Source organism: Haliotis asinina, chromosome 2, assembly GCF_037392515.1.
Source record: "Haliotis asinina isolate JCU_RB_2024 chromosome 2, JCU_Hal_asi_v2, whole genome shotgun sequence".
NCBI lineage: Eukaryota > Metazoa > Mollusca > Gastropoda > Lepetellida > Haliotidae > Haliotis > Haliotis asinina.
In genome coordinates, this window is record NC_090281.1 from 12,028,175 (window position 1) to 12,046,593 (window position 18,419).

At 39.2% G+C, this 18,419-nt stretch overlaps 1 protein-coding gene across 8 annotated transcripts in view; it reads left to right on the top strand.

The window, feature by feature from the left end:
• The window catches only part of LOC137273248 (rap guanine nucleotide exchange factor 1-like), a 117,807-nt gene that overhangs the window by 91,101 nt on the left and 8,287 nt on the right, over positions 1-18,419 (top strand). For 4 of the 8 annotated variants that reach the window (XM_067805781.1, XM_067805778.1, XM_067805784.1 and 1 more), the window contains 16 exons: positions 562-737; positions 2,779-2,926; positions 3,632-3,732; positions 4,712-4,918; positions 5,458-6,284; positions 6,714-6,982; positions 7,619-7,761; positions 8,294-8,501; positions 9,093-9,168; positions 11,979-12,008; positions 15,487-15,655; positions 16,380-16,571; positions 17,049-17,133; positions 17,338-17,432; positions 17,599-17,677; positions 18,263-18,364. In XM_067805781.1, coding sequence (XP_067661882.1) covers positions 562-737; positions 2,779-2,926; positions 3,632-3,732; positions 4,712-4,918; positions 5,458-6,284; positions 6,714-6,982; positions 7,619-7,761; positions 8,294-8,501; positions 9,093-9,168; positions 11,979-12,008; positions 15,487-15,655; positions 16,380-16,571; positions 17,049-17,133; positions 17,338-17,432; positions 17,599-17,677; positions 18,263-18,364 — 2,907 coding nt within the window. The remainder of the gene's footprint in view (positions 1-561; positions 738-2,778; positions 2,927-3,631; positions 3,733-4,711; positions 4,919-5,457; positions 6,285-6,713; positions 6,983-7,618; positions 7,762-8,293; positions 8,502-9,092; positions 9,169-11,978; positions 12,009-15,486; positions 15,656-16,379; positions 16,572-17,048; positions 17,134-17,337; positions 17,433-17,598; positions 17,678-18,262; positions 18,365-18,419) is intronic. The other 4 variants (XM_067805780.1, XM_067805786.1, XM_067805782.1 and 1 more) reach the window with 3 other exon arrangements.

The window sequence follows — 18,419 nt, forward strand, 5'->3', positions numbered from 1 at the left end:
ATTAATTCCCATCAAAAGTTTAGACTCGCTTAAAACACTATGTATATGTACGGCTTCATCAATGATTGATTTCTTCAATAACTTGGGGGAACCAATTGCAGACTTTATGCAGATGAATTGCATGAAGATCATTTATCAAATTGCTGTAAAACCTGCAAGTATCATGCATGTGAACAGCTGCATTTAGTTGTGTAAAATAATTCATGACAATTATCTTTCAGTGTTACAAAATTGTATTACAGTACAGTTCCTTTAAACATTATGGAATATTTTGCTAAACATAGTTTAGAACAGTTGCCTGAAATAAGTATCTATATTTACACCAGTATTGAGTGGTAGTTGTAGATAATATGTATAATTGTATTTGTAGACAATATGCTAGTGTTGCAGATGGTATGATGTTTACTTGCAGATGGTATTGTTTTACTGTACCACTGAACAAAATGGTGAAATTGCAAGTCACTCAAAGTTTTGTGTTAGACATTGAGATAATATTTTGAAGTTTTGCGATGATAGGTATCTAATGTGATGCATGTTTAACATCATTGTTTTGTGTTGCAGGAGGCAGATAAGCTGCAGATGGAGGTGGAGGAGGTGAACCGCACCCTCAACTTTATTGTCCGCGCCGTGGTGACGCAGGGAAAGCATGAGGTGTTGCCGCCATCAGCCACACTGGTCCTGGAGACAGTCATGAATGTATTCACACTGCTTAGCAACCACCTTCTGAATCAGGACAGGTACGTTTTTTCTGTTGTGTGTATTTGTCAGCTGTGCAGAGTTGCTTCCCTTGGAAACCTGTAATCACTGAATCCTGGTTGTGTTTGTCTGCACCGTAGCCATGCTTGTGGGTGTCACCAAAAGTGGTAATCTGGAGATCTGTGTCACTTATAGAGGATATTATATGAGTGTCCGTGTCATACTATGTTTACGACACAAGTTCCTTAATGTTGGAATTTCCTGAGCAAGAGCAAGGGATATACTGATATTTAGACTGGAGTGTCGTAACCATAGTATGATAGGGGCACAACTGTAATATTCTATATATTACTGAAGCTGTCAAAATGAGGACAATAAACCCAAATCTACTTTCAAACCTGGGCAGACCACCTGCCATAAACACATGTAGATATCAACATCATAGAAAAATCATGACGTCATAGCATTGTTTTTGACATCGAATGACCATGAGAAAGTAATATTTTGTCCTATTTTGCCTTGTTGTTCACTCACTCACTCACTCACATGAAAGACACACACTGGTTACTGGAATTAAGTCCAAGGTGTATTTTTAACAAAACTTTATTTTTGAGGGGGAAAATAATTTAATAGTCATATGTGGAAAGCAATATTCATTTTCACTTATTTAATTTTTCTCTCACTTTGACATTAAGTGGTATGCCATTTGTGTTGCAAGGGAAATATATTGTGGTGTATTTCCCTTAGGAATCGCTTTCATTTGTTTGAAGCAGAATGTTGTCCTTTGTAGGCTAATATTGATATTATGGATGGAAGTATTTGCTGGAATCGACATTTCCAAAATGGCAAGGCAATAATTAGAGTGCTGCTTTGCTTGAGGTTGACATTTTGGTATATTTTGTTATATTCTCCCTTGAATATTGACATTAGTATCTGCATGTTCCATCACATATAATACAAGGGATGGTTCGGCCTCAAACCAGCCAGTGGTTAATAGCTTGAGCACCAATATAAACCATTGGGGGAAATGAACCCACATCTTCAGCATTGCAGAGCAAACATGTTACCCACTAGACCACTCCACTGGCACAACTCACCTTTACGTAGATAACATATGGCATGGCACATTGGTTATCTGTCTGTCTGTCCATTGGTTTTAGTTCTTTCCGCAGATCATCTTCAGGGATGAGCCATAATCTTTATTGGAATGTCTTGCACAATGGTTGGTTTTGTTCATAGGATTAAAAATAAAATGTTAAACAGTGAACAAAAATAATCTATAAAACTTTATTTCTATCTTTTCTGAGAAACCAGTAGGCATATGATTCTGAGATATTGTCTTTTGTTCACACCAGTCATTTTTGCAGTAATATTTGAAGATCTGGGTTAGAATTGATCTTCAGTAAGAAATGCTTGTTGTGAGTGGTGACTAATTGTGTGGTCAAGCCGTTGATCACTGGATTTTAGATTAGATTAGATTGGATTAGATTGGATATTTATGTAGCGCACATATCCACACACTAGTGCATGCTCAAGGCGCTGGTATTTTTCCCTCGATCACCGGAATTCAATCTCAACAGCACATCGTATTTCAATCTCAACTCCCTGGGGATTATACAACTCTTGCTGCCACTAGGCGCACCAAGTTTATTGTGGCTCTCTCATCCTAAGAGTCTGCACACAAAGCTGACTCCAAGGTTTTTACACCCGGTCACAGGTGGGCTCGATCCCGAAACCTCAACCTCGCTGGATCACTAGCCTGGCGCCTCAGCCAGCTCGCTCACCATGCCCCATTTTCTGGTCTATTATCTAAAGACTGCAGCCATATAACTGGAATATTGCTGAGTGTTTCGTAAAACTAGCAGTAATATTTGCAATTATATCTTAAGAGGAATAGAATATGAAACTGAAACTTTACAAAGCATGTTGGTTCATGATAGGCTTTGATTAATTTTTTTACCTGAAATTAACAAAAACACAAAACACACCAAAAAACCCCGGAAAAGTCACATGAATTAGAATCAAAACACAAGACAGTTTGTAAATAGTTTCCTGTTTCACACAACTATTACCTTGTTGCAGTTCCAAGTTGGCGTCGCATCACAACAAAGTATGCCAGTGTCTGGCCAAGTTTATACGATGGTCTGACAGTGTGTTGATGAAGAGTGAGGATACGTTCAACAAGGAGACTGCAAATGAAATAATTGCTGCTCTTTCTGATGGTATAAAGGTATGTATTGCATACTATGTGCTAATTTGTCTCTGTACTTTGGTTGTGATGGTGTTTCTAAGTGGAAACTTGGAATATAGCAGAGCTTTGTAATAATGATTTTATCTTTCTGAGAGAATTTCACCGAATTATTGTACAAAGCTTGCAAAAGGTAGTTTCTCATTTATATATTTATTGGGCTGGTTTGATGATGCTATCCATCTGAGACTAGACGTCAATAGTTCTTGCATTTATGGACATCAGTGTTGAATAAATGGAATGCACATAAAAATATATGTAGACAAAAAAGACTCAATCTTTTTCAGTTCATGAACATACAAGCACAAAACTAATCATTGGTTTGCCAATCAAATGTCATGACATTACATTCAGTTTATGTGTGTTTGATAATTCTTGTTGTTAGTCAGCCAATCAAATGCCTTGAAATCACTATGATTCTATAGGTTGTTTATGTTTATTGTTTACTTACTCATGAAGATCTGGGTTAGAATTGAACTTCAGTAAGAAATGCTTGTTGTGAGTGGTGACTAATTGTGTGGTCAAGCTGTTAATCACTGGATTTTCTGGTTGATTGTCTAAAGACTGCAGCCATATAACTGGAATATTGCCGAGTGTCTTGTAAAGCTGAACTCATTTACTCTTGTTTACATTCAAAATTGTGCTGGTGAATGAATTGTTTTCATGAAATCTTAACACTTTCCCCAGGATCTCACCCAGCTGTGTATTGAGAAGATGGCCTCCAGGAAGAGTAGCTTGCCCAAGTCCCCCACCTCCACCTCGGGTCTGCAGGGAACACTGGAGGGAAGGTAGGACAGCCTACATCTTTACTTCCTGTGTTATGCTCTTTGACTCACTCATAGTTGGCTCTAGGTTTCCGATAGCTATTTTCAAACAGAGGGAGATGAATCCACAAGAATAAACTCATCACGTCTTTAGCCAGCTTTCTGAAGTGGAGGAATGTTTGACCCTAAATTCTTCTCAAAATCACACTGATCATTTCAGAACTGCGGAGCCTTTTTTCGCACACATTTATCACCACAATGTAATTTTTTAAAACAGATTTAGTGTTAGTCATAAAGATTGATATTGTTATTCTATTTTTTTCATGTAGTATCTTTCGGCTCATTCAGTAACAAATAGTTCATTTAATTATGGACTTTCCTGATAAGGTTTTGATATTTTTCTTACCAACTGGAGCACCCTAGTTTCCCTGACGTCTCTTTTCACACAACTCTACCCACTCTTTCACTGCAGCAAGTGTGCCTGATTCCCTAACATCCCTGGTTGTACAACAGACATCTTTGTTGTACATCCTCCCAGCAGTAAACACTTCTCTCAGGGACATCCCTTGTTTTATGGCTACTTTCTTACCAGACTTACTGACTCCCCTAGTTATACATGAAACCTATGTTTCCCTGTATGGCCTGCTTCACCATTCACTAGCCACACATCATACCTTCCCCTGCAACAAGTGTTCTTTGCTTTGTTTGTGATGTAATTTGTTGTACACCACGTCTACATGTTCCTCACCTGGTGTCTTCCCTTGTTGTACACAATGCCTACCTTCCCCCACAGCATGTGTTCTTTGATTTGTTTGTGATGTAATTTGTTGTACACCACATCTACACGTTCCTTGCCTTGTGTCTTCCCTTGTTGTACACAATGCCTACCTTCCCCCACAGCATGTGTTCCTCACTTTGTGATGTGAGTTCTCATACACCACACCAACTTGTTCCTGGCCTTGTGACATCCCTTGTTGTACACCACGCCTGCCTTCCCTTGCAGCAAACGTTCCTCACTTCCTGACATCCCGCTGACCCCGAGGGAACGCCAGATCCTGGAACAGACGAGTGGCATGGGTATCTATGACAATGCTACAGTATCCCGCTCCAGCGAAGGTCTCAGCAACCCCACTATATTCTCCTTCGACGTTGAAGATTCCCCACCCCCTAAACCCCCTCTTCCAGATGGCGCAAACTCAATATTACCACGGTAACAACAACAACACTATATTAGAAACGAATATTCCTTCATGAATGAATTTGATCCTTTTCAGTTTTCTCATTGCTCACGATGTTGTCAATGCAACAACTTATTATCATATTAAGTCACCATTTGAGAACATCTTCTGAAACCCTGATTTAGCAAAATTTCCTTGTTAATTTTCAGTTGTCCTGTAAGATAATAAGTTATCATTTTCTACTCAAAAATGTTTAAAGGACTTGAATCCAGCTCTTCCGCTACTCAGCATTTGGTTGCAACTTAAGGTTGCATGGCAGAGTAGTCTCCCTTGTCTTGACAGGATTCACTCATTATGAGTTAAATATGCTCAGATTATGATTCCTGAGATGATAAAAGTGTCACATAACCTTTCTAACTGCCTCATTCTGGACCTGATAAGGATTTGCTGGTATTGACCAGTGTTGAATTTTCAGGTTACCCAGATGACACCTGGATCAAGTTTGATTATCAAACTTTTGAAAACATCAGTCAAAACACAATCTCATAGGAAGTATTTCATTTTGTTGCAGGATATTAGGTGCAGATGTACCTGACGGTGATTTCCCGCCACCACTTCCCGACAAGGAGAAGCGGCGGTCAGGAAACATGTACGATCTCATGTCCAGCACCACCTCCACTACATCCCTCACCCCGACACAGTCACCACAGAACAGCATCCTTATCAGCCCCACAGGCGAGATCCTAACACCTTTCAGCCAATCACCACACAGCGTGTCTCCCATGAGTCACTCACCATCAAGCAGTGTTGGCTCGGGACTTAACAAATCCACAGAAGACCTTATAGCCTCAGCCCAGAGGTCAAGCCGGACCAATAGTATAACAAAATTAACTGAAGGACAAGTAATCAATTCATCGTCTTCGAGTGTAATGCGTTCATCAACAACTCAACATACAACATTTGATGAAATAAATTCCCTGACGTATAAAATTAACCAGTTAACCTCCAGCATTGATGACAAACCTCCACCTATTCCAAGCAAGCAGCGTATCCACAGACTGATGTCAACGTATGATAATGTCCCGGACGCACTACAGGTGTGCAATGCGTCCTCAATGTCCTCCACTTCCAGGTCGGTGTTTAACAGGACAATGGAGTCTCGGATCTCGTCGTCCTCGACCTGCAGTTCCCAGTCGTCACAGAGCTCCCAGTCCACGCAGTCTTTCATGAGTGTGCTGACACAGAAGTCGGCCTCCAGTAGTGCTCTACTGTTCTGTGCAGACAGAACGAGTTCCCAAGAAACTTACTCAAGTTCAGAGACGTTCTCATCAGCTACAAGTCACTCAAGTACTGAGAGTTTGCCGAAACCTCCACCTCTCCCACCCAAGAAGAGACACAGTAAGTGGCAAAAATAGTCCATCATTGTCACTTTCACTTTTCACCGTGTAACAAGACCACTGTTTCTTATTTGCTGTTTACAAATTCAATCAATCACACCAAAATTTACATTCAGAAAATATGACTTGAACGTTGGTAATGTAATAGTACTTGCTTAACAACTACTTGTTTGATAGATTGGAAAAATAAGATTTCCTAATTTCCTGCATTGTAAATACTGATGGTATCATTTTTTTCATCCTTTTCAAACTAAGTCAAAATATGTTTTGTTCAAACTATGATGAAATGATTGGGATTTTTTCCATTCAGATTTGTGAATTTTACTGTCACTTCCTGTAGATTTGGAATTGAATATCAGTGTCTCGGGATTCCTAAATTTATCACTGAGAGAACAGAATGTACATGATAGTATTTGCCTAACAGATTCAGATTTTGCCGTTTCAGTACACGCCTACATGCAGACGTTTGGGTCTTATACCCAACCGTCTTCCCTTGAGTGTATCTCACGGCATTCTATCAACTTCTATGAGGCTCAGTGGCATCAACACCAGATGGAGCTGTTCCAGCCACTCTATCCACGGTCCAACACCATCAGCGTCATCTCAGACATCTCTAACTTCAGCTCGGACACATCCTTCAGCTCAGGATCTCCAGACAGATTCACTGGTTTACCAGCTCTTCCAATCAAAATGAAGCGGGTAAGTTGAGTAGGGATCTGTTTCTACTTCTTTGTGAAGAGTTTCCACTATTGATCAAAGTTAATTCAGCAGCACTGTGTGCGTGTAAGCTTTTCTGTTTGACTTCCACCACATTGCTTTGGAAAGCATATGGTGTGTGGACATCATAAACATCTATACATATTGGTTATTTTTATGGGTAATTTTGTTGACACATTGATCACCTACATCAAAGGTCAAGGTCTGAAGACCGTTCAGGTTATAGTTACACACTTGCACACGCAAACACGCTCGCACACATGCACACACACATAGAGTAGGTGTCAGAGTCATGAGAATCTCTTCAGTATGCACGACCCCCTAACATGCACTATAGTATGGACCCGTGAAGGTCTGGTTTAGAATTGATCTTCAGTTACCCATGCTTGTCATATGAGGACTTAAGGGATCAGGTGGTCAGATTTGCGGACATGGTTGACACGTCATCATATCCCAGTTGCATATATGTATGCTCATCCAGCTGATCACTGGATTGTCTTGTCCAGACTCTATAACTAACAGACCACCGCCATATAGCTGGATTATTGCTGAGTCTGTCATAAAACTGAACACCCTCGTCAACAAAAATTGATGTTGGTTCTCTTTACATATGTGCAGCAAAATATGAATCGTCAGAGTATGACATCGACGGGGTCAGGGTCAAGTCAGTCAGACATGTCAAATAGTGCAGGAGACATCCGAGAGAAGACCATCAGTTTGCTGGAACCAGCTGTCACTGGGCCTCGGCCGGCAATAGAACTGTGAGTACTTATGTCACAATGCACTGTAATCATTTTGTGTTCATCAGGAAGGCTCTGAGCGGAAAGCTGGGTAGATATGGTCGCAAGAGTCAACCAGATTTTTCACCCAGGCATCCTCATTGACTTGTTTATGGCTTATAAGCATGTCATCATACCCTCAAGGTATGGATCGCTGATGAGAATATTAGTCATTGGATGTTCTGGTCTAGACTTGATTGTTCTACAGGAAGTCATCATGTAGCTTGGATGTTTCTGAGTGCAGGGAATATAAGGTGGGGTAAATTCTGTGTCAAGTATGATAAGGAAATGACTTTTGAACCTGACAAGATGGACACTATAAATCACATGTGTCACCTGAATATCTTCTCAGGAGGCTGAACATTCTGATACAATTGAAGTGAAACAAGAATTTGTTGGTTCCCCTTGTTTTCAGTTCTGATTGTCATAGTATAGAATTGATGAAGGTTTAATTTACAGTGGTGTGTGATATTTGACCATTTCTCTTATCGAACCAAATGTCTGTCTTCCTCAGGGACCCTAAGCGCCAGTCCGCCCCAGCCACTGTGTGTGAAACCATCATCCCTGTCCCTCCTCCAAAGCCAGCCCCCAAACCAGTGACCCCACCCCCTCCCCCTGTCACCCAGAAGCCTGAGATTCAGAAAGATGCTGACTCGGACTTTGCTGAACTGAACCCACTGGATGATGTGGATGTATCAGATCAGCTCATCAGAAAACAACAGGTGAGTTGTAGATCAACTTCCGTATTGTCTGTCTGTAACCACTGAAAGAGTCCTGAGGCCAGAGTCAGGTCTTCAGCACCAGCCTGGTTTGGCAACCTTTGAAGATCCAGGTAAAGAATGGCCACTGACCACCCATGTTTGTAAGTTTGTAAGAGATGACTAACAGGATCAGGTGGTCAGGATCACACATATCATCGGTTCCCAGTTACGTAGATCGATGCCCATGATATTGATCACTGGATTGCCTTGTCCAGACTTAATTTACAGACCGCCACCATACAGCTAATATGTTGCTGAGGGTGGCATTAAACAACAAACAGAAAACAGAATCATAAACACTGTTTTGGGATACAAACTTTATTACAATACAATGCAGTACTTGTGTTGTGATGAATATTGTACTATTTTAGGAGCTATAGTGTTAGACAGAAAGTGACACTGATTGTACAAGCAGATCGTATTTTCTACATACTAAGTATAGATGGAGCAAGATTTTTTTATTGATAGGGTAGTCTCAGTGTCATTGTTGTGTGATAGATGATTGATAATCAGTAGTCAACAGTTAAAGAGTTGTGTTATTCCGTGAGACAGGGTGAAGATGGTCCTGACATCCGTGGAGGATCTATTGACGCACTGGTTGTACATGCGACAGCTGCTGGTAAATCAGGTACATGTTTCCTCAAAACTAGTTTTCTATCTGTATATAACACATGGTGACTGTAAAACAAGCAGATGATATTGCCACATTTCAGTAAATCTTGGTAAATCAGACATCAAAATATGATTCTGGATACAAGTATTGTTTTGGTTTACATGTGTATTTGGCTGTCAAAAATCATTTCATGATTAGATAAGAACTGGTAACATTCTGATCTTGTGGAAATACTCAGAATGTGTTTTACAGTTGACAGTAGTGAAATATGTAATATTTATTTATACATCACATTGGTAGGTGGTGTGTTTGTACAGTGAAATCTTGTTAGGATGGCACATGTCACACTAAAATTATATAGATTAAAAAATATTTTTATTCAAGACACGAAAGTAGTATGCTTCTAAGAATAGTTATCTTCCAGCCAGGATTAACATGCTTTCACTGTATTTCAATGGAGTAGGCCTACAGGCCTACACTGCACAACTGACAATTCACAAACAAATGTTACTTATACTTGAAGTCTGTTTCCGATCAACCATATTGGATGTAGAGAATGATATGTAGATCCCCTTTTATTTGCTCTCCACAAATGTTTTGTCTGTTTACAACTCGCAACAGGCCCCCCTAAGTAATTGAAGGAATTACAGCAAATTTGAAGGAATTGCATCTCAAATGTAAACAAACGCAGCCCACTCGCGAAACAATTGCAGCGATATCGGTAATTTAGCGGTAATAACAGAAATACATCGGCCCTATCGGAAGCAATGTCGGTAATACTGGAAACACGATCGGCCATCTTCGGAGATTTTTCGGTCGCGAGCGGAAACTCACGCAGCAAAACATGGCGTCATTGGAAGAAGCGCCCGTCTCGGTGAGATTTGTTTTTAGTTCCTACTATTACATTTTTATACTTATCCATCTTTGACCACCCGCGTTGAATGCGTTTAGGTATGAGGTGTTGTCGGGGCAAAAGCTTATGTTTTTAGGAAAAGATAGTCACTCTAGGAGAGTGTCACAAGTCATGCCCCTGTAGTTTGTTTACATCTGAACATCGAAGTCGTGCCGATGATTACGAACATGCGCCAGATATAACATCATTTTTTTTGTAAAATGTGTTTAAATTTGTCAATTGCACTTCGTAGCAAGAAAAATTATGGCTCATAAACTTCTTCATGGCGCACGTTCATGATGTTCGTAATCATCGGCACGACTTCGATGTTCAGATGTAAACAATCTCCAGGGGCATGACTTGTGACACTCTTCTGCAGTGACAATCTTTTCCTAAAAACATAAGCTATTGCCCCGACAACACCTCATACCTAAACGCATTCAACGCGGGTGGTCAAAGATGGATAAGTATGAAAATGTAATAGTAGGAACTAAAAACAAATCTCACCGAGACGGGCGCTTCTTCCAACGACGCCATGTTTTGCTGCGTGAGTTTCCGCTCGCGACCGAAAAATCTCCGAAGATGGCCGATCGTGTTTCCAGTATTACCGACATTGCTTCCGATAGGGCCGATGTATTTCTGTTATTACCGCTAAACTACCGATATCGCTGCAATTGTTTCGCGAGTGGGCTGCGTTTGTTTACATTTGAGATGCAATTCCTTCAAATTTGCTGTAATTCCTTCAATTACTTAGGGGGGCCTGTCGCAACAGAGACTGGTTTGAAGCATGTCTTGTTTGGTGTCATCTTTATAGAAATGGTAAGGGAGTAGTTCAGTGAAGACTTAAGTTTTAAGATGTGTACTCACTAACTATCCAAACTGAAAACAAAATTTGGTGTTCAGTAACTTTTACTGTGACCCCTATTATATTTCTGGTGTATTCATTATATACTACTCAGTGTTTTGAGAAGACCCACAACTTGAAGGCTGTTTCATTGTACACATCAGCCAGATTATTGACTGGTATTATATATTACTCAAAACAAGTAGAGAAAACCCACAACTTGAAGGCTATGTTTCTTATTATCCAGATTTTCAACTGTTGTCATATAAAACAATTAAATAAGACTTCTATGGTATTTCTAGTGTATTCATTATATACCACTCAAGACAAGTTAGATAATACGAACAACTTCAAGGCTGTGTTTAGTGTATGTCATGTTGACTGCTGTCTCATACAAATCGATTTATGTTACTTTTAATGTAAATATTCAGTTTTAGCGTGTAAGACAGTTACAGCTGTGTTCACCTGACATTAACTGTAAATCTACTAAGATAAGAATTTGCATCCAAACTCTATCACATACAAGGAATTAAGCTGAACTGCTCCCAAAATCTCTGAGGAAGATGTTTATCTCTGACGGTCGAACCAGGCTCTCTTGGCAATTGGCACCCTCTGAAACCTTGTAATGTCTGTGGGTAAAGATCTGATCTGCAGGCAGTGTTTTGACTGTAAATGATTTTGTGTGAACTTTTTACACATGAAAGGATTGTTTTTTGACATGCCAAGGAAATGTATTTAACTTTTCCGGCTGATTGAGGGTATTGGCAACTTGGCATCATGGGTACTGAATTTTGTTTACTGGAATAGTTTACTGTTTAGGTCATGTTCATTCTAGTTTAAAAATTCTATGTGTTTTTTGACAATGGCTTATTTTGTTTGAACTGATGTAATATTGGCTTACCAAAATTGTTTTTTGTTTGGTTCTTGGTTTCCTTCATGGATCCTCCCAAACAATTTAATCATTGAACAACTGTAAAAGTTAACAAACATTTGGATTTTTTTGTGTACCCATGATGCAATTGTTTTATCCCGCTCCTCTCATGATCATGCTGCATGAAACCAATCATTTCTCTGCATTCTTCATACAAGGCTCGCAAGGAGATCTAGTAAACCAGGAAGGTAAGCTACAGAGAGTTATGTCCCTTCCTTAACCCACTCCTCAGTCAAACTAGCAAAGCTGATGGGGTAGAGTGCTCTGTTACTTCACATTTTTTTTATGCTGTTGTTTTGTTTGCATCGCTGAAATTGCTCACTTGTTTATCCTTTTTTCCTTTCTTTAAAAAAACAAATATTTTGTGAAGATATGGATTTGCCAATTTTTTACATTATTGCTTCTTTTATGCCAAAACTTATGTTTTTCATACGTTTTTGTTTGGAATTAGTGACCGTGATATCCAGTAAATGTTGAGGAAAGTAGCTGAGCACTAGAGGTTTGACAACATACAGAAAATTGTTGTCATTTCTCGTGACCCGTGGACCCATCGTTGAGATTGTGACTTTGGGCGGGACCATTCTCCAGTATATGTAGCCATATTGTATTGGTGGTTGTAGCGGTTATCTATTTCATTTCTCACATAACAGCATGACATTTTGGAATGTCTGATGTGGTTCAGTTCCTCCTGATATTATCATATCCATGAACATTGTTTCCCTTGCGTGGTGCTTCGCATTCAGTGTATGATTTTCACTTTGGTGTATTTTCTTACGGTGTCATTTTTGTTTTTCTCTTGATATTGTGTCTGTAAAGTAATGAAAGAATCTCTTACTAATTTTCGGTAACACATACATTGCATTATGGGTATTATTCCCATACCATTTTCCAATGACCTTGAACCTAACCTTGACCCTGCCAAACTTTATGTGCACACGAAATAGGTACTGTTGCTTAATGGAATGTAAGTATTGTGAGATCTTCTGTGTTTTCTACCTGTCTCTCTCATTAAAGTAATCAATAAATATATATATAACAGTTGAGTAAAATAACGTCAGACATGTTTTTGAGAAAACATTAATTCTATCAGTATTTCATTTCAGTTGTTTACTAACAAACTGCTAAAGCACTGACTGATTTTCCTTTGATTTTCCTACCTCTATCCATCTGCCAAGAAAGACATTGCTTATATTTCACAGCAAACTCTTTGCTACCTGTCACGATTTGGTACCCACAAATGGATCTTAAAGGGAAATAGTGTTTTGGTTAACACACTATCATGTCACTATTGGGCTGAAATACTGCTAATGTGATGACAAATGTTAACTCACTCACTAAACATGTTATGTGGCTACACTATCTGAGAGGACGGCATCATGCCATGGATGCCTTCAAGCCAACTGAACTTGATGTACATGTAGAGCATGCATTATAGAGAACTGGCCAAGCTGGTGGTGGGTGCATCATGAATGAGAATGGTAATTAATGCTTGTATTCTCACATGTTTGATGGGCTACTGTTGAATGGAATCTCACATCTGGATGGCTACTGGATGCACACATGTGGTTGGTGACTGGGGTGGCTACTTCTGGTTAGCTACTGGATACACATATCTGGTTGGTTTCTGGGTTTAGGAATCTGACATCTGGATGATGCTGAGAATAAGAAGTCTGGTTGGTTTCTGAGTTCAGGAATCTCAATGGCTACTGAAACAACATGTCTGGTCGATTTATGGGTTCAGGGATGTTTAGTTGGAGGCCTCTGAGAACAAAAGATGTCACTGGTTTGGGGGTCCTGTAATCTCATGCAGCTACTGAAAACAACAAATCCGGTTGGTTTTTGGGTTCAGGAATCTCATGTTGGTGGGCATCTGGCGAAAAGGAAGTGCTGTTGGTTCATCAGTTCAGGAATCTCAGGGGACTGACTCTTGTTTTTGTGTTCAGGAATCTCAGCGGGCCACTGAGAACAAGAAGTCTGATTGGTTTGGGGGTTTGGGTTTAGGAATATCAGGGGCTAAAGAGAATAAGAAGTCTGGTTGGTTTCAGGGTTCAGAAATCTGAGGTCTAATGGTGAAGTGGAGATATATTTAATGTCTTTGTATTATCTTCAGGTATCTATTTTCTTAAAACATTGATACATATCTAAAAGAATTAGATTTAGATTTCAAACTGGATGTAGTGGTCACAAATTTGAGAATGGCTGAAGTGGTTTGGTTTCAACAGGCACTATCATCAGTAATTTGGACATTCTTACATGAAAACATTCTATTGTCCTGATGCTGTTTGCCAAGAGAAAAAATCCAAACGTCAGTTTCACATTTCTGACGTACTGTTTTTCAGTAATGATGGGTCTTTTCTGTGACATATGTCATTAATTATCTTGAGGGGTGATTTATGACAATTTCCTGGAATCCAACAGATCTATGTTGTATATTTCTTGTTCCTTTTCTGTCTTCTGCCTGTAGACTGTGTGATACTGGTGTTGTGTGTGACATTGTTCTTGAATGTTATCCGTGTGACATGGAGAGTGATCAAGCATGGGAAAGCTCCAACATGTGTTAACACCTAAACAATATTGTCATGCAATAAAAAACATGAAACATGTTATCCTTTAGGCTAGACTTTTTAAAATCTGCCAGCTTTGTAAATATAATGAAGTGTTTCTTTTATTCCAATATCGAGAAGTAAGTAAACTTGCAGATAATGTAGCCAACAAAAACTTCAGAATTAATTAGTAAAAATGAATGACAACAGAAATGTCCATAATTAAAGGGAGGTAACTCTGTACTTGCTTCGCTGCATCACACACGCTATATTGTCCTACCTGTGGAACATTTATATTAAATGAGAATAAATATTGTAAGTTGGATATTATAATTTTGGACGAAGCAACATGTTGAAATGTGGATGTAGTGAATGGTTGTAGCTGGTAGGAGTATTGCATGTCGTGTACTGATAGCCATGACTGACAAGTGGCAACGAATTAAGTTATGTAATTTATAATTTTGGAGATGGTCAGGGAGAAAATGACAAGACGTTAGGTATGTTACTTTGGACAAAATTCCGTAGTAGAAGCTCAGAGAGCATATGGCTTGTTCATTTGGAATATTGGAGAGCTGATCTGAGACTAGGAATAGAAAAGTTAGAAATATTTCATGAGGTAAAATTATAGAGAGTGAGAGCACATGAAAAGTTGCTTGGAAAAATATTGCAAGAGATAAAATCTTAAAGAATGAAAGTACATGACAAGTTGTTTGGAAAATATTGGTTGATAATGAATTTTAGACAATGAGAATACGCGACAAATTGTCAGCGAAACGTTCGTGAGACAAAATCATAGAAAATTAGAGTACAAGACAAGTTTTTAGGAATATGGCTTTTCAAAAACTGAAACTATATGATACATGAGCATTCGATATATTTATGCAGTGGGACAGAACTAAAAGGAACTTTGTGTGTGCAGAATAAATTTACAAAAGTGAATTTGATGAATAGAAGTGACAAATTTCTCTTCTCTTTGCATTTTCTTGGAAATGAGTTCTGCTGGTGACTTACTAACCGAAGAAGATACCAATTGCTGAACCAGGAATCAGGTGGTCATTTCTGGACCGTGCCAGGAATTGCTTTTCTCATTTATTTCAGTTGGCATGATTATGTCTGTTTTCAGAGTTCATTTACCAGGAAGCGTTCCTGACAACCTATCGGACGTTCATTGTCTGTAAGGAGCTGATAGACAAACTGCTGTACCGATTCTACAAGTTCCAGCATGTCAAGGACAAGAAAAGACTCTCCCGGAACGCCTTCTCTCTCCTCATTAGGGTGGTGGATGAACTAGGGTAGGTGAACAGATGAGGATGAAGCTGTAATTGTGGGATAATTTGTAGTTGGGTAGTTTAATCAGGGCATGATGGTTCTGCTTGAATGTACATAGGTCTATTATATTTCCAATTGCAGTGAAGAGTGAGTGAGTTTGGTTTTACACTGCTTTTAGCAATATCACAACTGGGGGACACCAGAAATGGGCTCCACATATTGCACCCCACTGCCCTCAGTTGCTGTGAAACAGTATTTGCTGGTAGTGGGCGTACACATGGGTTCTCATAGAATTATATATAACAAAAAAGAAATATTATGAATAGAAAGAATAGACATAATGCTCATTATATGCATACAAATTTATTATCTCCATAAGGAAATTTAACTAGATTGTTTTGGGCATTCCAAATTATACACACATCTTATTCCAGAAAATTGTTTTGAATGAGTGAGTGAATCACATTGGCAATTTCTCAGCCATATCATGATGAAAACATGTTTTAAATGGAGATAAGTACATATAGTTGTGATTTCCATGCACCTTTTATGAGTATCTCTTATTAAGAATAACATGAAACTTTAATTTTTTTGCTCAAACATGAAATTGTAGTTTTGAAGGAATAACAATAATCCATGACTATTTTCATCCTGTTACTGTGGGATTTAGTTGAATCACTATGATTGTGGAAACAACAGTAGTTGTGAAGTGTTAATCAGTGCTGGTTTCCACACAACTTATTACAGGTACATGGAGTTAGAAGAGGAAGTGGTGAGACGGATGATGGACCTGGTGTATGAACTGGTCTGCCAGGGTGAGCTGATGCTGGCGAGAATCCTTCGGAAAAAAATCATCGAGAAGTGTGAACAGCGCCAGAAGATCCTTGCCGACAACGCCAACACCATGACACCCGTGCAGTCAATCCAGCTGTCTCAGAAGTAAGAGAAATAATACAGTTGTCAGAACCATACATGAAGGTCAAGGACTCGTTGCCGTCACCATAATGTTAAGACTTACAGATTTATCAAATGCTACAATAGTCTTCAGGGATCTCAAACACCCTTTATTTGAACCCCTAAGCAACATTAAAAAGAATTAGCTCTGAATTGTCATGACAAGAATAAAAAGAAGTTGTTATCCCCAAAACATGTCACATATTTTTGTTCGTCCATCTTCTGAAGGTTTTTCATGAACTTCACGTGGCTAACGTGGAAGACATGGTAATATCCCTATTACCATTATCTGTTATGATAATGTTATAGTGTATATTATAACATATGTTATAGTGTATATTATAACATATGTTACATTTGGGATTACATTTTCTTAATACAGTACAAATAGTACTTTTTTGTTGGGTTGAGTCCCATTCGGGATTCCAGTTGTCAAATAATTATACTCTCCTTCTCTTCTAGTCTGCCAGACCTTCTCCACTTCAAGTCTCAGGAGATCGCAGAGCAGATGACTCTTATGGATGCTGAGCTCTTCCAGAAAATAGAGGTTGGTACAGTTTTGTTTTAGTGCCAATATCTTTCATGAATTGGTAATTAAATATATTACTGATGAAAAACAAAACGCAGTAATTTTGACTAACACTCCCGTCGAGTTTGATAAAACTGTTTTCTTACATACTAGTAGCCTTCACTTTGCATGAACACAATTTTTGTGTGGAGGAAGTCAGTAATAATCATTGCATGTCTACAGATTCCCGAGGTTCTGTTGTGGGCCAAGGAACAATCTGAGGAACTGAGCCCCAATTTGACCCACTTCACTGAACATTTCAACAAGATGTCGTATTGGTAGGTATTGTTTTCACAGCAACCATTGGTATAGTCTAACTGAGTCCAGTTAGAACCTTCACTAAGTGTGGAAATCAGCTCAGAGGCAACATCAAGTGTTTTCTTACTCTGCTTGCAAGAAATATGTGTAAAGGATGATGACTGACCTTGAAAAATGTATTACCAGGTGTCGCACACGCATCCTGACACAAGAAGATCCCAAGGAGAGAGAGAAGTACCTCATCAAATTTATCAAAATAATGAAGGTTAGTGTTACAAACACCACATGTTCATTTCAGTCAGGGTGCCTCTACACAAAGATCTGGAGCAGGGGGGTAGCCTAGTGGTTTAAGCATTTACTTGTCATGCTGAAGACCCGGGTTCAGTCCCTCACATAGGTACAGTGTGGTGTCCCCAGACTGGGACATTGCTGAAATATTGCTAAAAGCAGTGTTAAACCAAAGTCACTCATTCAGTCACCACACAAAGATCAAATAACCATACACTCTTTAAAATCTAATGTTAGTGCTTTCTACTAGCCTGTCCTTTCTGATATCCCATGCCATTTTGTTACTGGAATATTGCTAAAAGCTGTTTAAAACCATATTCAATCACAGATTCACTCTACTTGCCAGTGATTTCACCTTTCAATGGTTCAAAACTCAAGTTCAAGAGACAGTTGAACCATGTGTGATAAGAAACATGACAGGTAGTTCCCCCTGGGTCTTGTATTGTTATTTGTCTCTCCAACATCAAACTCATTCTTTGACACATTGACACGAAAGTATTGTAATGTAAATGCAATGCAAAATGACTGACAGATTCTAGTGTGCCTTATATATTTGTTACAGCACCTGCGGAAGATGAGCAACTTCAACTCATACCTCGCCATTCTGTCTGCGCTTGATTCGGCACCAGTCAGGAGACTGGAATGGCAGAAACAAAACTTAGAGGTGTGTTGCCATTTTGCACAGAGTTCCCTCCCTTTGGTAGCATTACTGAAAGCGC